The sequence below is a fragment of the Erpetoichthys calabaricus genome, chromosome 2 (assembly GCF_900747795.2).
Source record: "Erpetoichthys calabaricus chromosome 2, fErpCal1.3, whole genome shotgun sequence".
NCBI classification, from domain to species: Eukaryota; Metazoa; Chordata; class Cladistia; order Polypteriformes; family Polypteridae; genus Erpetoichthys; species Erpetoichthys calabaricus.
The window spans coordinates 127,032,991-127,056,765 of record NC_041395.2 but is presented as its reverse complement, the minus strand read 5'-3'; the positions used below and the strand labels follow the sequence as shown (position 1 = coordinate 127,056,765).

At 38.8% G+C, this 23,775-nt stretch overlaps 1 protein-coding gene across 2 annotated transcripts in view; it reads left to right on the top strand.

The window, feature by feature from the left end:
- The window catches only part of LOC114646334 (transient receptor potential cation channel subfamily V member 6-like), a 44,688-nt gene that overhangs the window by 5,727 nt on the left and 15,186 nt on the right, over nt 1-23,775 (top strand). For both annotated transcript variants that reach the window (XM_051923593.1, XM_051923592.1), the window contains exons 3-11: nt 2,332-2,426; nt 3,515-3,637; nt 8,170-8,310; nt 9,442-9,540; nt 10,035-10,207; nt 10,289-10,435; nt 14,219-14,425; nt 17,876-17,962; nt 18,049-18,125. In XM_051923593.1, the coding sequence (XP_051779553.1) occupies nt 2,332-2,426; nt 3,515-3,637; nt 8,170-8,310; nt 9,442-9,540; nt 10,035-10,207; nt 10,289-10,435; nt 14,219-14,425; nt 17,876-17,962; nt 18,049-18,125 (1,149 nt within the window). The remainder of the gene's footprint in view (nt 1-2,331; nt 2,427-3,514; nt 3,638-8,169; nt 8,311-9,441; nt 9,541-10,034; nt 10,208-10,288; nt 10,436-14,218; nt 14,426-17,875; nt 17,963-18,048; nt 18,126-23,775) is intronic.

The following is a 23,775-nucleotide window of genomic DNA, read 5'->3' as shown; positions in this document are numbered from 1 at the left end:
CCTAAGATCAACAGGCAAAAGGTAGCAACTTGACCCACAAAGCTGGTCAGTCTGCTATGCAGTTGCCACTCTTGTTAAGAAGCTATGATCCATAGCACTGGTTGAGGCTTAGTTTTAGAAGAACCAATAGAAACATTAGCTACATTTATACATTTTAGAAAAGACACAGGAAGAACATGCCAACTCCTCAGAAACAGTGGCCAGGCCAGTAAGCAGTAAGGTGTGGTGGTTAAGGCACTGGACTTTAAAACTAAATGAATACTGGCACAATCGTTACCTTTCTATTCACTGGGTGAATCAGAGAAACCTTCTTACCCTGCCTGGGCTTCAATCATAAAAAGAAATAAAATCAATTCATTCAAGAAATGTGTTTGTTTCAGTATGTTGTATTATGGTGGCACAGTGTCTAGTGCCACCACCTCCTAGTTCTAGGATGACTGTCAGGGCCTGGGAGGATGGTGCATGTTCTTCATATTTGTATGGATGAGTCTGCAGGTTTTCCAACTTCTTGAAACTGCCATGGAGTGGCTGGATGTGCCATACAAAAAACTGATGCCAATAAAAGGCCAATTCCTAACTTAGAAGATGCCACAGGCTCTGGCTCTTGAAGGCTAAAAAAACGGATTGAATTTCCATCCATCCATCCATTTCCCAACCCGCTGAATCCGAACACAGGGTCACGGGGGTCTGCTGGAGCCAATCTCAGCCAACACAGGGCACAAGGCAGGAACCAATTCCGGGCAGGGTGCCAACCCACCGCAGGACACACACAAACACACTCACACACCAAGCACACACTAGGGCCAATTGAGAATCGCCAATCCACCTAACCAGCATGTCTTTGGACTGTGGGAGGAAACCGGAGCGCCCGGAGGAAACCCACGCAGACACGGGGAGAACATGCAAACTCCACGCAGGGAGGACCCGGGAAGCGAACCCAGGTCCCCAGATCACCCAACTGCGAGGCAGCAGCGCTACCCACTGTGCCACCGTGCCGCCCTGGATTGAATTTCTCACTATTGAAATAAACAAAATGACAAAATATGCCTTTTGTTAAAATGATCTTAATTATATATTACAGAAATTTCTGAAAAGTCTTTATATATATATATATGTATAAAATGTGTGTGTGTTTATGTAGTATATGTATATGTGTATATATATGGACAATGTCATTTTCTAACCTTCTTAATCCAGACCAGGTTTGTGGGTGTGCTGGAGCCTATCCCACCTAGCTTTGGGCACAAGATAGGAACAAACCCTAGGCAGTGTGTCAGTCCATCACAGGGTGAACACATACCACCAAACACACACTATGGCCAATTCAGTGTTGCCAATTCACCTAACCTGCATGCCTTAGGACAGTGGGAGGAAAACCATGTAGACATGAGGAGAACATGCAATCTCCACAATCGGAAGACCTGGGATACAAATCCTGGTCTCCTCACCTTGAGAATTGATTGATAGATAGATAGATAGATAGAACTTCATTTGACCCGAGTGGCAAATATAGATTTTTACAGAAGCGCTTTAAATAAATAAATAAATCATCTGAAGAAAAAAGCACAGGCTTAAAGTTTTTCAACACTAGCCTGGTAATCTCAGTTTACATAAATGAAAAGCATGTTAGTGCAGGTACAAAATAAATTTTGTACTGCTGTTGTTGAGTAATGTATCTCTTCTTAATTCAGAGCCACTCTGCTATTCTCTCCCTCTCTCTCTCTCTCTCTCTTCCACACCTGGCTCCAGATGAAGATGCTGACTTCTGTTGGGTGGCTGTTTATATATCTTTGAGTCTGAAGGGGAGGGGCTTGAGAAGTCTGAAGGGGTGGGGCCAGGCTTCATTTGCCTGTGGTCCTTTAGAGCTGTGGTCAGAAAGATAAGGTTGTTAGTGACAGCGCTCCCTCTCTTCCTAGGGTGGTATGGCATACCTTGTGAGAGCCTTGAAGGCATCCTTATGCGCATGTGTGTGACATATGTAATGAAATACATAACTGTATTTTATTTAGTAGAAATTTGGTTACCTGAAGTACTCTTTACTCTGTTTCTATGCTCACATTACCTAATGACAACTAGACTCTGAGTAATCATATAATTTGTAGACTGTGCATTGTACTTCTCAAGCATTCAGCATTGCTGATCATCAAAGCCAAAAAGGTGTGTGTGTGTGAATATAAAATAGTACAGTATATAAAATCATGACTTTTTAAAATAAAACTTTAAATAAGACTTCTTTATTCTCTGTCTGGGGTAGCCTCTTTACCAGTTATAAGAGTTATTCTGCTAATTGGGAGAACCTTACTAAATTGCAATTGTTTTTCTTTTTTGCAGAAATGGCAGTCTGCTCTTTAAAGCAGCCAGAACAAACGACACTGGAGCTATGAAGAAGCTGCTGGAAAGTTCAGATGTGGATCCATTTATCAGAGGTAGCTGGGAGCTTTTCCATATTAGCACAGATGGGTTTCACGCTCAGTTACTGTATGTAGTCTTTTGTGGGAATAGTGTCTCTTCCTTAATAGCTCATTGATGAATGATGTTGATTGTGAGTCACATAATGTTGGAGACCATTTCACAAAAATAAATACATAAAGTGAAAATGTAAGCTCTGAATTGTACTGAGAAATGCCAATACCATGATGATTGTGTTGTGTCAAGGAGATTTTCTTTTTGTAAATCTATTCACATTGATCCATTTATTACTGCTAGCTACTGTTACAAGCCTGACAAAATGTATTAATGTGTACAGTCCATCGTACAGCTACCAAAACAAAATAAAAGGTGCCAATGGAACAGAACAATAATGGGAAAAAAGGTGCATCCCAAGTTTTACTTTTTAAGTTTAATTTAGCACCATGCCTCACGGTTCCAGTAACCCTGGTCTGATTCTTGTCGTCACTCACTGTCTGAATGTGAAACCTGCATGTACTCTTTATGGCCATGGGTTCAAGTTTTCTCCCACAGTTCAAAGAGCTGCCTGTTAGACTTGATAAGTGTCCCTGAGTGAATCTGTGATGGACTGGAAACCATCCAATCTGGTTTGCATCTGTTGCCGCTGTGATTCACTGCAGTTGCACCTGCCACTTTACAATAAAGCAGTTTCAGAAAATGGATAGAAACTGAAAAAAATAGAGTTTATTCTGCAGACATTCAAATATCTAGACAACATAATGAGCTAATAGGTCTGAAGAACATAAAATATCACTTGGACAGATAGCAGCCCATTGAGCCCCCCTCACTCAAGGACAGGTATTCCAGTTACTGTACTATTGAGACCACCAGTGTGATAAGACTAAGCACCAACTTAACTTTATGATACCGAAAGCAAAAGGCATTTTCACAGTTACATGCTGTACGCTTCTATTTCTTCTATTACTCTGGTGTCCAACAGCTTCAAACAAAAACAAAATTACTTCACCCAGCTATCCGATACACATTGTGTCCAGAAAAAAAACAAACTAAAATGTGTGGGTGATTATGTTATGAAATAATGATGAAATATTCTCCATTCTCACAGGCAACCTTGAAGAGACCATACTTCATACAGCACTTCTAAATGATAACAAAGATGTCATGGAGGTGATTGTGGAGATGGTACCGAGTTTGATCAACGAGCCCATGACCTCAGAAATGTACAAAGGTAACATAACTGTCCATGTAAACACCATTAAAACATACCCAACAGCAAACACTCTCTCAAACTTCCTGCTTTCTCGTTCTTTCTACTTTACTTTCTTTTGCACAGCTACATAATCCCAGTCCATGACCTTCCTTTTTAACCATTTCGACCCTTGAACGCCTCAGATTTAAAAATACACGGCTCCATGAAAGTAAATTTTGAACCACATTATGATGTTATAAATTACTCAAAACACATTACTGGGTTTGAGAGAAAATTGGCTCATGTATGAATTCAGACGCAGGTCATTGTTAGGATGTTTCCTGTTGTTTTATCTCACTTTACCCTCATAAAGTGGTGTGCGTCTGCCTTCTAAGCTCTTAACTAAATTGAACTGCATGGCAGGGTAGCACATTCACAGACTGGTTAGTGATACACAATTACCTTGATCTTGTCTTTTTTAGATATTGACGTTGCACTTAGCCAAACTGGGCATCAAAGCAAAGAAAATGAAACAAAGATCTCTGTTCCTAAATGTTAAACTTACTTTTTAAAAAGTCAAAAAAAAATGAACATCTCCCAGAGGCTGAAATTTCAACCAAATATTTCACTGCTGTTAAAATTACCTTCAGTACCGCTACTGCGAGTGAGTTAGGAGCTTCTGTACTCCCTGCCAGAAATCCATCTCTGTCATGGATGATGAATGTTCTGTATTATGCTGGTCAGAATACAAGGTGGCATAGCTTTTTTTTTTTTTTTTTGCAGAATGTGTATCCATGTATGATGTGATTTGTCTATTTATACTTCACAGTACCAGTGTAGGAGTTTGAGTATTCAACCAACAGTGGAGCACCACCAGGACCCCTGATTGCCACAAGGTATTTCACACAGTGTATTCAGCCTTGTCTTCCAAGTGAGGTGGTTCATTCACTGACCCGCCCTTGAAACAAGCGTTACCATACAACCACAAAACAGTTATTCTCACACCCCTCCGTGTGCTCTCTGTCCGCACTACCTTCACACCAGATTGAGGAGCCCCTGTCAAACTACACTCCTAACTTTGAGGGAAAAGGCTGTAAAGCCAGGGGGGGCTTTATCCTCAATCTTGGTACTACAGTTGTGGCCAAAAGTTTTGCGAATGACACAAATATTAATTTTCACAAAATTTGCTGCCTCATTTTTTACAATATACTCATATCATATATTCCAGAATGTTATGAAGAGTGATCACATGAATTGCAATTACTTCCAAAGTCCTTTTTTGCTATGATAATGGACTTAATCCCAACAAACCCATTTCCACTGCATTTCAACCCTGCCACCAAAGGACCTGCTGACATCATTTCAGTGATCCTCTTGTTAACACAGGTGAGAGTGTTGACGAGGACAAGGCTGGAGATCACTCTGTCATGCTGATTGAGTTAGAATAGAGATGTTCAATTGTTGTGAATAAGGCTTCAAGGCACCCAAGAAAGTTCAGCAAGTGCCAGGACCGTCTCCTAAAGTTGATTCAGCTGCTGGATTTGGGCACCGCCAGTGCAGAGCTTGCTCAAGAATGGCAGCAGGCAGGTGTCAGTGCATCTGCATGCACAGTGAGGCAAATACTTTTGGAGAATGGCCTGATGTCAAGAAGGGCAGCAAAGAAGCCACTTCTCTCCAAGTAAAACATCAGGGAAAGACTGATATTGTGCAAAAGGTACAGGGATTGGACTTCTGACGACTGGGGTAAAGTCACTTCATCTAGTGAATCCCCTTTCCGATTGTTTGGGGCATCCGCAAAAAAGATTGTCCGGAGAAGAAATGGTGAGCGCTACCATTGGTCCTGTGTCATGCCAACAGTAAAGCATCCTGACACCATTCATGTGTAGGGTTGCTTCTCAGCCATTGGAGTGGGCTCACTCACAATTTTGCATAAGAACACAGCCATGAATAAAGAATGGTACCAAAATATCCTCCAAGAACAACTTCTCCCAACCATCCAAGAACAGTTTGGTGGCGAACAATGCCTTTTCCAGCCTGATGGAGCACCGTGCCATAAGGCAAACGTGATAACTAAGTGGCTCGGGGAACAAAACATCAAAATTTTGGGTTCATGGCCAGGAAACTCCTCAGACTTTAATGCCATTGAGAACTTGTGGTCAATCCTCAAGATGCTGGTGGACAAATAAAAACCTACAAATTCTGACAAACTCCAAGCATTGATTATGCAAGAATGGGCTCCCATCAGTCAGGATTTGACCCAGAAGTTGATTGACAGCATTGCCAGGGTGAATTGCAGAGGTCTTAAAAAAGAAGGGCCAACACTGCAAATATTGACTCTTTGCATAAACTTAATGTAATCTCTCTCTCTCTCTCTCTCTCTATTATATATATATATATATATATATATATATATATATATATATATATATATATATATATATATATATATATATATATATATATATATATATATATATATGTCAATGTATGTATGTATGTTCCAACATCACTTCCGAACAGCTGGAGCGATTTTCATGAAACTTGGTTCACATGTTTCTCATTGGTCGACTAAAAATAGAGTAGGGTGAAATCAACCCTAACCACCCCCTTCTGGGTAGTATGGGGGGTGATCTTGCTGTCTTGTATGCATGTTATCATCTAGTTGACTCTCTGAACGACCACCAGAGGGCGAACTGGAGGTGACTGCCAGCATTCTTTATGTTTGAGCACCACCGCACCCCTGTTGCTTTTGAAATTAAATAGAGTTGGCTGGTTCTGATCGTCAACTGCATGATAACATACATACAAGACCGCAAGACAAGCATATTAGTGAGTCTTTATTGTTTGTTAATTTATTTTTATTTTTAAAGTTGTGTTTTTTTTTTTAAATGATGTTTTTCTCAAACAATTAAAAAAAAAAAACACTTCATTTCCTCCCAGAGAAACGTTGGGTATTTCAGCTAGTTGTCAAAAGTCAAGCAAAATGACACCTTTTATTGGCTAAATAAAAGATTACAATATGCAAGCTTTCGAGGTAACTCGGGCATCTTGCCTGAAGAAGGGGCCTGTGTTGCCTCAAAAACTTGCATATTGTAATCTTTTTATTTAGACAATAAAAGGTGTCATTTTGCTTGACTTTTCTCTACATTCATAATGGCGAACACAGTACAACACCCTAGTACTACAGCTAGTTGTCAATAAAAGCCTTTGAAATTTATGAAATGCTTGTAATTATACTTCAGTATAACATAGAAACATCTGACAAAAAGTTCTAAAAACATTGAAACAGCAAACTTTGTGAAAACCAATACTTGTGTCATTCTCAAAACTTTTGGCCACAACTGTACTTATGGAGCAATCCCTGGAATCACTTCTGAGGTCAGAAATACCTCCAGAAATTCCACACATTTAATGACATGGGTGTTTGTACAATGACTATTGTACTGTTACCTCACCAATAAGCCATTCACCATGTAGAGTACTGTCACATCTGTCAAAGCTACTTTACCTCAAAATAAATGACTCGCGGGTTGACACAGGGGCTACCAAGACACACTATTTATCAGCCACATGTTGGCATCACAGGTGACTTTTGTATTGAGGGAGCATAACTGCTCACAATTAACAAAAGTAGCTTGATTCTTGCTAGGTGCCCAGTAAATTGCTCCAATTCCATTAGAGGAGATGGACACTGCTGCAGATTTCCCTTTTATGTTGGCAAAAACATGTTATGTTTTATGTATGTGCAACCACACCATATGAAAATAGGATATAAAGCCTCAGCATTTGGTTAATGGCTTTCAGGATGGCAGGCATGATGGAGTGAAGCTTCGCTGTGATATTATTGATGTGTCGGCCAGTTAGCTGAGAAATGACAACAGGAAGCCAACAAAAAAACAAAAAACTTCTTTAGAGCAAATACACAGCATTAGGCCGCTTAGAAACGAAGTAAAATAGAATCTGTACATCATATTCAACACTTTCAAGGTTTAATGTTTGTTACATCAACACACATTCAGATCAGCAAGCTATTATTATTATTATTATGCGTGTGAGTCGTCACTTAGCAGGTATTGCCTAGATGATCAAGGGTGTCATCATTTTCCAGTTTCTCTGAAATGTTGCGTACAGATGGGGCAGAGTTGCCATAGTTCCCCCATTAAGTTTTCGGTTATAAATCCCATCATTTGTGTTGAAGTTGTATAAGCACATTTTTAAGCCCTTTTGTGCATACGCAAGCTTTAAAAATGAGGCTCAATGTTTTGTCATTGCGCTATATCCTAACTACAGGGTCATGGGGGTCTGCCAGTCCCAGCCAACACAGGGTGCAAGGCAAGAAACAAACCTCAGGCAGGGTGCCAGCCCACCACAGCATAAGACTAATGTTATTTTCGGAATCCTTGAGTTCCAAAACCACTCAATAGATAGGTACATTTTTATTTTTCACTTTCCTAGGGTCTTGCTGTACCCTGCCTTTGCTCTGTGTCATCCTTTCCTGCTTGCAGTCACGTTGGCATTATATCCACTTTAGATACAGGAAAAAAAATGCAAATTGTTTCTTTACTTTTTAGGTGAAACTCCTCTACATATCGCCATCTTAAAGCAGGATATAAACATGGTACATTACTTACTGCAGCATGGCGCTGATCCCATCCATGCGCGAGCCATTGGTTCGTGTTTCATACCTGGGCCGTACGGCCAGTGCTATTACGGTAAGAATTATTGTAAAGTGATGTAACAAAAATATATGAGCTGAATTTGTACAAAAAGAATGCAAGTAATTTATACGTTTATATGTAAAAAAAAAAATCCTTATACTCTGTTAAGCTTTATGAAAGACTTTCTACATGTGCGTATTTATTTATTTGGTATTTGGTACTGTGTATACTATATTAATTCCTGAGGGGAAATTCTCTTTCTGCATGACTTTTGGGGGTCAGAGTGCAGGGTCAGCCGCTGTACAGCATCGCTGGAGCAATTTTCAGGTTAAGGGCCCAACAGAGCAGGATCCCTTCTGGTAGTAGTGGGATTTGAACCAGCAACCTTCCAGATACCAATGCAGATCCTTAGCCTCAGAGCTACCACTCCACCTATAAGCTTTGTAAACAAGGCCTGAGGTTCTCTGCAGTATTTATGACTGTTAAATAATAAAGTAAAAAAAACAAGGCGTCCAAGTAATAACTAAATAGGGCTATTAAAGGATTAGAATTTTAAAATGATTTAATTTATCATAATGCTGTCTAGTAAGTACATGAAGACTGGATGTAAGTTCATTTCATTAGCCCCATTAGTAAAGTAAATGATGTACCGCAAACCACACTTGCTATGTTTCAAATACACATTGTTTCTGTGTTTAATTATATGCATTATTGTAAACTTTTCAGCTGATCAAACTTTTTGATTAGTTGCAGAAATTGATAGAACTGTTTCTTTCATTTATCTGGTATGCACTGTAATCTTTAGGTATTAAAAATGTATTGCCGCCGTAGTAAACGTTACTTAATATTAAAGACATATTTAGGATTTAAATAAATAAGGATATTTACCTTCTTCACAAGTATGAGTGCGCATATGAATGGGCCCTGTGATGGACTGGAGCCCTATCCCGAGCTGTCTCCTGCCTTGTGCTCAGTGCTTTCAGGATTAGCTCCAGCCTAACCCGTGACTTTGAATCAATGACGATGTTACATTATATGTTAGACTAGCCCCAAAACTCTAGATGGAAATAGTGACTGAGGTGATATAAAAATAAAATTACAATGAGCTTCCAGGCACTTACATGTGTGGTGCCAAACAATGGCTAATAAAAATCTGAATGCTCCCAAATCTCTTTCTTTCTGCAGGGGAATACGTGCTTTCGTTTGCAGCCTGCTTGGAGAATGAAGAAATTGTTACATTGCTTCTTAAGCATGGAGCTCCTTTACAAGCCCAAGACTCCTTAGGTATACAGTTTTTTGTTGATCGTAAGACACCCAAGGAAAAATTGCCCCAAAATAATTGTGTGTGCATGTTATAAAACCCATTATACAGTGTGCACTTTTAACAAACCACAATAACATATTTCTGGAGCCTTGTTATTTTAAATAATAAGCATTATCATTGTGAAAAAATAACAATGGAGAAGAGGATTACATTTCACACTAACCAAGCAAGACCAGCCTTCAATGTATTAACAAAATATAAAAAATGCAGATTATCTGATATGTTTAAGTAAGGAAGATGAACCTTACAAGTTAAGGTAGCAGACTCCAGAGAGCAGTGATGTGTTGCATGTTGGTTAGCACATACAATTCGAACTTTCACTGCACTTGTGACAGTAACGACCCTATAGATTTTCTAACTGCACACATTATAAAATGTCAATAAAAACTGTAAATAGATGCTTCATTACAGATACCTAAAATAAAGTGTGACCAAAATTTTATGTTTTCCTTAGGAAATACAGTACTGCATGTGTTAGTTCTTCAGCCAGACAAGGAGATGGCATGTTTCATGTACGATATTGTGACATCATTTGTCACAAACAAGCAAAAGCATAAAGTACAAAGCATTGAGAACAGCAATGGTTACACTCCCCTCAAACTGGCTGCAGCTGAGGGTGACACTCAGGTATGAGCTTTTATCCTTTTAGAAGGTTTTTACAGGCTTTGATTTTTCAATGAAATTGAAACACAAAATGCTTTGTTTCAGATGTTCAACTATTTAGTGCAAAAACAAAAAAGAACCTACTGGACAATGGGGACGATATCATATTGTGTTTATGACTTGACCCACATTGACACATGGGGTGATCACAAATCTGTGCTGGACATCATAACTAGCAGCAAAAAGATGCAGGTAATACTTGGTGTCAGTCACTTCTTTTGTGTTAGAATTCTGTTAGGGAATTTTTTTTAGATTTTTAGTGAAAAGCCAAGCAAAATGACATCTTTTATTGGCTAACTAAAACGATTACAATATGCAAGCTTTCGAGGCAACTCAGGCCCCTTCTTCAGGCAAGATGTAATCAAGATGATTTTTAGAAAGCATATGGCTGGTTGAGTTCAAATACAAATGATATACAGAATGTAGAACTTTCCTCGCCTCTCAAGAAGTTTCTGTGGATTTTTACAAGAGTCTCTTTTTGATTGGGACATGTTTAAGGAGATTTCTTAACACCTATCGATCTATTGATCATATCTATCGATCTTTTAATCTATCGTATTGATCTGTCATATCTATCTATCATACAGTATCTATCTATACAAAGTTCACTTATTCACTCACTCATCAACAAAAATACTCGTTCTCGTTTACTTAAAAAGGTGAAATTTTTCAAGATGGTACATCAAGGGCAGTAGCTACCTGGTACAAAAATGACATTTCCATATATTAATATTTAGGGGTTTAACACCCCTTCAATAGAAAAACTAAATACAGTGGTACCTTGGTTTGCAAGCATAATTTGTTCTGGAAACATGCTTGTAATCCAAAGCACTCGTATATCAAAGCGAATTTCCCCATAAGAAATAATGGAAACTCAGATGATTCGTTCCACAACCCAAAAATATTCATATGACAATGATTAATACAAAATCTAAAGTAAAAAATACATAAAACAAATTAACCTGCACATTACCTTTGAAAAGAATCGTGGCTGGTGTGAAGGAGACGAGAGAGAGGAGAGGAAGAGGAGGATTATTGTGGAGGACGACTTTCACTTTAACTAACGGAATCACTGCTATCTGTTGGCTCACTGGAATCTTTCTTTTTTTGCAACTTTAACAAGGAACCTATCCAATGACAGTTGATTTTGCCTCCTTTTGAGGATTTCACTGAAATATTAAACAGATTCATCGCTCGAACTGCTACAGCCTTATTCGGGTGGTACTTTTCTACAAAATTTTGTACTCTTTCCCTCATTTTACACATCTCCCTAATCTCATCTGAAGTGAGCGATTCCTCTGTCTTTTTCTCCTCCTCCTCTCTCCTCAAAAAATGCTTTATGCACACATACGTGGTCACAATGCTGTAGTAAACATTATACAATTGTACGGATGTTGACTATACGAGTGAGGCACGCTGACTGAGACCAAGCATGGGAGACGATTACCCACAATCCCACAGTGAGAGAGAGAGAGATGAACCATCGGCTCAGTTGTGATCACGTGAAGCTCGGCAGACAAAGTGTATACGTACTACTTGTTTATCAAGTTAAAATTAATTTAAAATTTTTGCTCATCGCAGACCAAGTTACTCGCAATCCAAGTTTTTACTATACTCCAAATTTTCAAAGATGCCTTGATTGATTTGATTGAAATTTGTTGACATTATTAAAAAAAAAAAGAGAGAGAGAGAGAAAAAAAAAAGAAAATTAGCGTACACATTTTTTATTTGTCGATAGTTGTTGGTAATAATGCTGGAGCAAGTGGGCTATTCTTAGGCACTGCATCGCCAAGAAGGAAGGAAAGGAATTATGCAGGAATTACACAGAGAAGTGAGGCTGCAGTTTTGTGCAAATGAAAGCCACTACCAGAAGCAAAGGGGAAGGATGAAAGTTCCGGATGCTCAAAGAAGATGTGCTTAGTGAGTTGCGCCTTTGGGTACATACAGTACTCCATATTCTGTCAGCTTCTTCTTACTCCTCACAATGCAATAAAGCATACTGGTCCATTTCAATTCCTGGATCCAACACAAGCCATCAGTGATGGCATGTCTTGGTAAGTTTAAGCACTTGGGCAGCTCAGTAGAGGAGTTCCCCATGGACAAAACATACAGGAGGTGGACACTGCAGTGCTTTTCAGTAGGATGCTACTGGCACAATTTTCAGTTTCTACTTAGAGGGCACGCAACATTTGTTAGCTTATCACATTGCCTACCCCCAGGGCTCTGCGATGGAATATTCGTGTATCTCGTTACTCCGATTTTCACCAAACAACTCGGCTAATATGTCATATAAAAATAATAATGAAGGGCAAGGACAAGGGCAAGCCAAACTCCAATGAAACAGAATAGTACCAGTTATCTGGTTCCACTTCAAGCACTGGGACATAGTTCATGATATTATTTCTTCTCACTCGTTTTTTTCTGCACAATGCTTAAAACATTTAATTCATTGTATGTTCCGTGTAAATTTTCAGCCTGTCAATGTTGTATGTCATAATTTAAAATAAACCAAAATATTCAGTTTTTATTTCTTTTGATCTAAACTCTCCAAAACTTTGTGACAGTACAAGATTACAGATCAAAGTACTATTGTCAATTCTGATTGACTCTACCTTGTTTAGAGGATATGCTACAGGGTGAAATTACATTTATACCCCAGAATCTTAATGCAAATACCCTACTATTTATCCATTTGAATTCAAAATAATAGTTTCCTGTATTATTACTGGATTATCCTGTATTTCCAATTGATGTACAGCACAAATATTTTATTGATGGGCAATTATATGTATCATATTCAAGAGTAAGGATCTCTTGTAAACTAATATTAATCCTTGGTAAAATATAACACATCATATTCAAAAAAGTCCATCCTATTAACAGCACTATAACTGAGGCGGATTGTATTCCTGGGTAAAGCTGGGTAACACAGCCAGTATAGTATATAATACTGTAAATGAATTAGGGATAGTGGCCCCATCTCTTCACCCAGGATACCCTCAAAAAGACACATTTTAGCTACATGTTACAGTTCAGGAGAGGTTCACAGAAAATCCACACAACTTAAATAACATTAGTTATGAGACAAAAATGATGGAGACACTAGATTATATCTCCATGTGCACTCCCTTTGTAGATCTGATCTCATTTCCATTTAAATGGACAGGCAGAAAACACTACTTGACGGCGTTCACTTCTTGAAATAAAGTTGGCCTATCAAGAACTTTGCCTTAATGAAGTATCTTGGTGTGTCTTAAATAGCCCGATTTTAGTACTTCTCGCATTGCATACCTAGGCCCCTAACTAGACGCATTCAGAGGGTTGCTCCTTAGCACTGATCCCAATTCCAAAGGCATTATTGTCTCTGGTATGGCAGATATGACACATTTAACAGTGATTGACCTACAGATCTTTTTTCCTTTGAGATCTTCCTGCTCTGGCCTTATAACAAACTAAATTACAAGCAGTAAGCAAGCAGTATATTCTGGATAAAAAGTCAACAGCAGACACAGTTTTCTTGTAATCTTTCCTCCGACTATGAATAAGCACATGGGTCAACTTTATGTACTGTTCTCAGTAAGCATGCATCAATCACCTTTGGTATGCTTGTGTGCCCAAGAATAGGTTGTGATGTGGACTGCCTGTGTGACGTCATTCCAATGTCACACCAGGACCTGAAAAATATAAACAAACTGTGAAATAATTAGTAAACACTATGATGGACATATATTAGTAAAGGCTCTGTTGACTGAATCCAATACTGCTTCAGCCCAGCCATCATGTGTTCAAGAAGCAGCATTGTTGTACCATAAGCATTCTGCCAACAGTACCGCTTTGTTTCATGTCAGGTGCCAGGCTAACTTCCATGTGAAGAATTTCACCATAGTCCAGCGTCACTGTAGTCCAGTGTAAGTTTTCAACATTGTTGCTTGAATATGGCTGATATGTTTGCTTTTACTTGCTCTCTACTTTTAGGTTCGCAAGCTAGTTGACATTAGGCCAGTGAAAGAACTGCTTCATCATAAATGGAAAACCTTTGGATTGAAGTACTTCATGCTCTGGATGATCAGCTATATTGCATACACTTCCATTTTTACTGCTGTCTGCCTTTACCGGCCTCTGAAGAGAATGCCTGACAACCAGACCGACAACTTTACAGTCATGATACAAAAGACTCTTGCAGTAAGTAGCTGATGGTGACAGTCAAGACATGTACAACAAGTTTGTTGTCATTTGCTGAACTGAAACCAGGAAATAGAAAGAATGAACAATTGTATACTGTATATATTTACATAAACTGTATTTGTTATCCATGTTGATATCCGTGCATATATCAGACATGATTGGCCATCCATTTATAACTGGTACAGTACATAACATTACACTTTCAAACCTAATCAATCCAATTCAATGTCACTGGAGGCCAGTGGCATCAGGTACAGCACCATGGAGGAAACAACCTTGAACAAGGTGCCTCCAGCCTATCACAAAGCCCACCTATGCACAAACGTATGTTCACACACAAAAAGGCAACCAACTTTCCAGTTTCATTTAACCTAACACATACTTCTTTAGAGTTATGGGAGTTATGCCAAAGTACCAGAGAACATGAAAATTGTACACAAACTAAGGCTGAGCATGTGTTTCCAAACCAGGACCCTCCATCTGTGAGGCGGCAGCACTAACTATTGTGATTGTGTACCTATTCCACCCCACACAGGTACATATGAATTAACGAGATGCTGAAATATTCATAAATAACAATATAATTGTTATTTATGAATATTTAAAAAAAAATCATTAATATTATTGACTGACCCATATTTTTGTTTTTCACCAATTTTAGATCTCATTGCATCCTCATTTAAATAAGTTAGTAAATCAAAAAAAGGACAAAAAAACTGAAGTGAACTTCATCCCACATCACTTTACATGTGGAGATATGTAACACAATTGTTGTTATGCATCTTTTACAATGAGAGCAATGAGAAACATGAGAAATTGCTTTCTAGTTTTTGTAAAATGTATTTTAGCCTCATAAGATCTCAAAGGCCATGGTCTTCAGTTAGATTTGTAAAACAACTAAAGTAGCAGATTATTGTTCCACACAAATAATACGTGTCCAATAAATTAATGTTTTTCACTATTTAACAAAGACTATAATGATACCATATATATAAAAAGCAATATAGTGGATATGGTAGCCTCCTTAGATACATGCTAAAAAAGCCAAACAGGGCAAAGTCCATGAGCATAGAGTCCAAAAATAAAACCCCTGAGTCTTGGATGGCCACCCCCTTGAACAGGCTGGCTGACATGCTTTGGGAAATCTTCCCTTTTTCATAGCCAAGGCACGCCACTGAGGCTGAAAGAAATATACAAGCCCTACATATTAAGTGAATTCCTAACACAAATTGGACTGTGCATTCAAGGGTCCATTATTGTGTAATATATATACTGTATATGTGATATCACATGAATAGAAGAATATCTTTCTTACTTTAATTACTGACAATGCATCACAAATATGGAAGAAATTAATGAACCACAACATCCAACAGTAAGGCTGAAGAAAGATAAATTGATGTCAATAAATACCGAAAACACAACATGAGAAACATGGATATAATGAACTTGCAAATAGGATCACCTTCTAAAGTTATAATTTTAAACATTAACATCCTTTACTTGACAAAATTATGTTTTTTAAGGATAGGAAAATAAGGAAAAGAAATAAAAGATAATAACTATAACTATATAAGCTATCATACATCATATTTTGGAGCATGTGGTGCCAGGTTGTCATTAAATAAAGTTATTTTTTCCATAGTCATATATAACTATTTACTCTCAACTATATATAAAATGTTAAGGATTGTGTCATGGGATTGCCACATGATTACTTGCAAAGCACTGTGGCTACAATATTGCTCTTGATCAAGCTTATAACATGATTAACGCTGGTGAAGTGAACAATGTGGCTAATGGCAACCTTTACAAAGTTAACAGGGTTTGTGTCTTCCTTGCTCCAAACTGCATAGGCAAACTAAATAGAGGAGGTGACATAGCAGGAAGAAAAAGAAGAACAGTGACATCTGATGAGCAAAAGGTGAATTGCAAAAGCTACTTACGTAACAGGAAGAAAAACAAGGACAGCTCCAGCATTGGCTGCAAATAACCTGCTGGCACTCTCAAAACGTGGATGCCAGCAATCCCTCTTAAATTATTGAGGTTTGCGTCTTCCTTATGACATACTACATAAGCAGACTAATAAAAAAGGTGACATAGCAGAGTGAAAAAGAACAGCAGCAACATCTGCCAACTGTTAGGCAAACGGCACAAGCCATATTCCATGATTTGAAGAAGAACAATGACTAAATCAGCATTAACTTCATGCAACCTTTGGACATTTGTGACGTATTGTGGAAGTAGCCTTCAGGTTCTCAAAGTTCATGTCTTTCTTGCAAAGAAGAGCGGCAACATTTGCTGAGTGTGAAGCAAATCCCATAAGCCGCTTATGTGATAGGATGAAGGCGATAGAGTGTGGTTTATTACCAGGCAAAGGTCAAAACTAGGAAGACAATACTCTAACAAACGAATGAGCCCAGCAGGGAAACCAAAATTGTTATTTAAAGAACATTGTGGAGTCAAAAAACAAGATTACTTCACGTAACCAAACCCAAAATGTAAGACAAAATAATAGTCAGTTGACAAAAGAATTTATTGACGAAAATCAGACTGAAACACTACAGAGGATGCTAATCTTTTCCTTAATATGTGTTCAACCAGAAGTGCACGACACTGCCCTTTATGCATTTGACCTGGTAATGTCTTGAGCCAATCGCTTCTGGTTGACCTTGTCTAGTAACTCCTTGGTAAATCAGACCAAGCAAAATTAGACAATGTTGGTACCCTTACTAAGTATTGCCAGGCCCAGTCTTAGGTATTATGGGGCCCTAGGCGAAAGGGGTGTCCAGGGGCCCCCTGGAAGCTCTGCGAAATGCGTGAAAATTAGACCAAGGAGACGTTTTCTTGTAACGTTACGAGGTCATCAACCTGCGTCCCTTTTTCGCCCGGAGTAGTTAGCTGCTACAATTTAGCCAGTTTGAACTGTTTCCACTGGGCACCACGTGGCGGTATGTAGCTAAGCCCAGCTTAGTTTTTTTGTATTTTTTCTTTTTTGAGTTTTTTTGTCCTTTATTTTTTGGGATATTTGAAACTTTTGGAATGCATTGCGAGGGGAGGGGCGGGCCGGGGGCCTGGCCGCCGTCGATCCGGGGCCCCCCGGACGCCGGGGCCCTAGTCGGTTGCCTACTTCGCCTATGCCTAAGGCCGGGCCTGGTATTGCATTCATTTTTTAACATTTATTAAGAACATATCTAAATAAAAAATGAGTGAACCCACTGTGTTCCTTGGACTCCCAAAATGACGCCTTGATTATTCTTAATGGCCAAGAAATAACTGTAAAAAATGAAAATACAACTCCGATCATGACACTGTCTTACACCTGGGAATATTATTTAACCAAACCCACGTACAGACACGCACTCGCATATACACAATTCATAAACAGATGGTACTTTCTGTGACTGTGACAAACACATTTCACCTTTGTTCTGTATTTTTTTAAAGGAATCCTACCGAACCAAAGGAGATTATATTCGGCTTAGCGGAGAGCTCTTCACCATTGTGGGAGCTGTGGTTATACTTGCTAGTGAGGTGAGAGTGCTATTACGAAAGCAGTCTTAAACCTTCTATAAAAAGCGAAGCCTCACTTACATTCACTTTCATTGGTGTTGTTTCAGGTACCTTATCTTGCAAGAATCGGGCCGAGGAACTTCTTTGGAAATGCATCAATTGGAGGACCATTTCCTTTGTTAATGTGAGAGTTTGTTTTCAATCCCTTATTTATTTATTTGTTTCATTGTTTTTCTTTTTTTGTTTGAATGCTTGAGAATGATATGACATTATTGACTGAAACTTATTGAACAAATATATTTGCAGTTTCATTCCATTGACATATTCGTTATCATTGACCAAATCATTAAAAGGCATATTCGTTTTTTTTGATTTTGTAATGCTTATATTATGAGGCAATTGCAATCAGAATGCAATGTCTTTTTAATACACTAGGGGGATTCACCCCCTGCTCATTTCGCTCGCCAACCCCCCAGCCTGCACTACGCGCCAGCAACTTCGCGTCTCTGCTGCTCGCTTATGTGGATTTCACTTTCACCAAACAACAAATCTTTTAATTCTCGCAGATAGGCCTTTTAATTGGGAAGAAACACTACTTTTCCCTGATGGCAACACGAATTAGATGATCTACAAGTCCCAAACAATATCTACATACTTCTGTCATATCACCTATGTCCATATATTCTATCTTTTTTCGCTGTTTCGTTATTTCACCGACCAATAGTTTCCATTTGTTAACGCTAATGCGATCTTTACTATCCATTTTTTGAGACTGTTGAATTTTAGTACTTTCATACTCTCTATCCTGCTCTGCATGTGCATCGCGCCAACATTTTTGAGCCTCTTCATGACATTCTACTTTGTCTTTTATTTCCGATCCTGCTTGGAGCTGAGAGCGCAGGAACTGTGTCTGACAATAGCATTCACACAAATGAGAAGTGATTGGACCGTGGACGTGGTTGTAAATGTTTGAGAGGAGGGGCTTGTCAAAAAGTCTCACAGAGTGCAGGAACTGTGTCTGACAATAGCATTCACACGAATGAGAAGTAATTGGACCGTGGGCATGCTTGTAAATGTTTGAGAGGAGGGCAGGACTTGTCAAAATCTCTTGACAAAAATCTAATAGGACCTGAAATTATTTCTCGCGGGAGTTGAAATAATCTCCGAGAAAGTCTTATCCCAGGATTTCTTTTTATAATAGAGGAATATAACAATCAAATAGATATACATATATCTATATAAAAAAGTAAAAAAAAAAATCAGTTGAATCTAAAAACCAATCAATTCAGTAAACTGCAGAATAAGTTAAGATTCGTCCAACTTAAACAACCTTTGAAACAATGTTCCAAAAGAATGCAATACCTTAAAGTACAATTCTTCCCAAAAGCAATGCCTATTAAGTACAGTTGTGTGAAAAAGTAAGTAAACCTCCAGGAAACTGTTGGCATATTTGAACAGGCAAACATTAGATCTTCATGATCCGATTATATTTATTACAAACAAATTACACACACAGTATAATATGCATTGAAATGTTTAGCTGCTAAACTCCAAGACTGTTAATTTAAGAGCAATATAAAGTACTATAACAATAATATATGACTTTATAAATAGTAATGCTACTCATTATGTTAAATGAGTGCAATAGTATGCATTGTAATAAAATTATAAAATACTGTATGTGATAAATAAAAAATTCAGACGTGAGCTGTCAGTAGGCTTTGCACCCTAGGAACCAAGTTACTTGAACTATTCTGTAACATTTCAGTAAGTATTTACCGCTCTGATGCTGATCTTTCTGATCATAAAATGGGTCATTATGATAGCAATTGACAAGAAGAATTCATAATTAATTGCAGAATTACGGTATTTGAGGGTGCCTCTAGCGTGCCTCTTTCTCTTGCATGATTTGGCTCAAAAACTACTTAGCACATCGTCATCTCATAACAGGCTTAAGTTTCGAGTTTGGTATTTTTCTGTCCAGCAGTTTTAGCTCTAGACTGTCCTCAAGAAACTGTGACACACAGACACTCACACACAGACAGACAGACACACACCCATCATCGAGATATCAATGTTTTAGGGTCACATTGAGATCCGTCAGAAACAGGAGAATGAAATTTTTGACGAATCTAAAGTTTTTGCTCCTCCCACATTGATGATAGGGTATAGTGGGGAAAGGCACAAAGCAAAAATAACTAAAATATTTAATATAAAAGAGCTAACAATAGTGCATTGTGTAAGTCTACACACTTTCTTCATTCAAGATGCGGATGGCCTGTAGGGAAAAAGCTCCTCCTCAGTCTCTCTCTTAGCTTGTCTTCAGGCAGCGATTGCATTTTCCTGCCTGTTGTTAGGATGGCTGGTATCATTAACATGGTCCGAAATCACTTGATATCGATGTCCTGGGTTAGGGAATGCACAACCAATGTTGCGTTCAGCTGCCTGCTCCAGAACTTGCTGTGTGTCGTTCCCAAACCAGTCAGTGAGAAAGTGTGGCCACCCTTTTGAACCACCTGGGATCTGCCTGTCAGAAAGTTTAAAAACCCAGCTGCACAGTGAAGTACTCAGACTCAGGTCCCGGAGCTTGCTGATGAGCTTAGAGGGGCTTATTGTGTCCAATTCAGAACTATAGTCTATAAACAGTATTAGAACATAATTGACATATTTGAATAAATTACACCTAAAATTGACATGGTAAATTTTTTTTTCATTATCTAAATTAACAAAAATTCAGACGTGTCACATGGAAAAAGTAAGTACACCCCTGAGCTAAGCTGCCTCATGGCCTGGGCAACTTGCAGTAATTGCATCAACTATGAATTCTGCATCATATCAAAATGTTATTGAGCCCATCTTTCCGAAAAAAGAATTTGAACCAGAAAAGGACCTTTCAACACAATAATGATCTGAGGCACACTAGCAAGTCCACCAAGGAGTGGCTCAAAAAGAAGAAAAGGAGGGTTATGGACCAGCCCACTCAAAGTCTTGGATTGAATCCCATTGAAATGTTGTGGAGAGATTTGAAATGAGCAGTACATGCAAGAAAACCCACAAACATTTTGAGACTTAAGGAAATTTACATGGAGTAGTGGTCAAAAAATTCACCAAGTCGATGTCAGAGACAAGTAGGCAGTTACGCAAAATGCTTAAAAGAAGTCATTTCTGCAAAAGGGGGCAACACCAGCTTCTGAGGCCAAGGGTGGACTTACTTTTTCCCCAGTAGACCATGACATCTATTGACATTTTTATTGAATAAATGGTTGAAAAGTTACATTTCTTGGAGTTTTTTTTTCCCCCAAGTATATCTCCCATATCTGTAGGCACTCTTTTTATGAATATCTACTGTTAGCCTGTTCAAATATGTTGAAAAAGTCAATTTGTATTTCAATTTTGTTCACATGAATATATGTATGTGATCCAGCATACAGTAGAAAGGGGCCAGGGCTGAATATAACAGCACCACTGAGAGAAGAGGTGTCTGGGAATGATTGCCCTGTAAATCGACTATGAATTTTAGGAAACACACACCTTTTATTCTTCAGGACCATGATGTAAGATGGAATCCCAGCAAAAGAAACAAAAAGGAAGCATCTGATTTGGTTTTTCCATGCAGTATACAATATGCCTATGTGCTGGGGTAGTCAATTTGCTCCCGTGTTCATAAATATGTTTAATCTTTCAGTTAAGGAGTGAACAGTATTTTAAGATTGCTCACTATAACTCAAAAATACCACTGTGAGCTGCCTTAATGACTACAGAGCTGTCATGTCGACATCTGTCATTAATTAAAGTACAGTATTTGAAGGAATCACAGCCATAGTGAGTGGTTGAAACTGTAACAGTGCAAAAGGGTTTCAAAGGAATAAGGAAAAGATTTGTTGTTTAACAGGAATGGGAAAACCAAAATGAAAACTAGAGAGCTTAAACTCAAAGAACAAAACCCATCCTGCCATTCACTTTCTAAACACACTTATCCAGGCTGTGGTATCCAAGGAAGCATCCCATAGGAAAATGTTACTGCTCAAATGTTATTCTTTGATGGTTCATGAAACTTCAAGGAGATTCTCATTTATGTTTCATTTAAGAATCAGCTTTGTCATAGATATTTCTCCTTACGTTCTGTAAGAGAAATTCTGTAGCTTTAAATAAAAAGGAAACCCAAGATACAACTTGGGTAAAAGGAGTCAAAACTGAGAATTGAACTTGAAAAGAATATTATATTTTGTGGAATCTCTTTCAAGACTTCATAGTGCTTACTTATTGGACTGATGTCTTTATCCAAAGGGATTTACAACATTTTGAGATATGATTGGTTACATTTCTTTTGCTTTTCCAATTGGAGCACAGGCAGGTGAAGTGATTTGCTCTTTGTTACATAGTGTCAGCAGTGGGATTTAAACACATAACCTCAGGGCTTGAAGTCCAAAGTCTAAACCACTATGTCATATTGCCTGCCTTATCTTCTAGAATGACTGTGATCTAACTGGAGCACAGCAATATAAATTAGAGCAACTAATATTATTTAGAAGCAAGGACTAAGCCGAAGAAGGGGGGGAGACGAGTCCGGAGGCAGGAGTGTTTTGGAGGTGAAAAGAGTGTCAGACAGAGTGATTATGAAGCTGGAAATTGGAGGTGTGGTGATGAACGTTGTTAGTGCATATGCCCTGCAAGTTGGGTGTGCAATGGATGAGAGAGAAGATTTTTGGAGTGAGTTGGATGAAGTGATGAACAGTGTACCCAAGGGACAGAAAGTGGTGATTGGAGCGGATTTCAATGGACATGTTGGTGAAGGGAACAGAGGACACGAGGAGGTGATGGGTAGGTATGGTGTCAAGGAGTGGAATGAGAGGATAGTGGATTTTGCCAAAAGGATGGATATGGCTGTGGTGAATACGTATTTTAAGAAGAGGGAGGAACATAGGGTTACGTACAAGAGTGGAGGAAGATGCACACAGGTACAGTAGATTACATCCTATGCAGAAGAGTCGATCTGAAGGAGGTTGAAGACTGCAACGTGGTGGCAGGGGAAATTGTAGTTAAGCAGCATAGGATGGTGATCTGTAGGATGACATTGGAGATCAAGAAGACGAAGAGAGTGAGGGCAGAGCCAAGGATCAAATGGTGGAAGTTGAAAAAGGAAGACTGCAAGGTTGAGTTTAGGGAGAAGGTAAGACAGGCACTGGGTGGTACTGAAGAATTACCAGACAGTTGGGAAACTACCGCAGATGTAGTAAGGGTGACAGCAAGAAGGGTGCTTGGTGTGACATCTGAACAGAGGAAGGAGGAAAAGGAAACATGGTGGTGGAATTGGGAAGTACAGGAGAGTATACAGAGGAAAAGGATGGCAAAGAAGTAGTGGGATAGTCAGAGAGATGCAGAAAGTAGACAATACAAGGACATAAGGCACAAGGTGAAGAAAGAGGTGGCGAAGGCTAAAGAAAAGGCGTATGATGTGTTGTATGAGAGGTTGGACACTAAGAAGGGAGAAAAGGACCTGTACTGATTGGCTAGACTGAGGGACTGAGCTGGGAAAGATGTGCAGCAGGTTAGGGTGATGAAGGATAAAGATGGAAATGTACTCACAAATGAGGAGAGTGTGTTGAGCAGATGGAAAGGGTACTTTGAGAGGCTGATGAATGAAGAGAAAGAGAGAGATAAGAGGTTGGATACTGTGGAGATAGTGAATCAGGAAATTAAATGGATTAGCAAGGAGGAAGTAAGGACAGTTATGAAGAGGATGAAGAATGGAAAAGACGTTGGTCCAGATGACATACCTGTGGAAGCATGGAAGTGTTTAGGAGAGACGGCTGTGGAGTTTTTAACCAGATTGT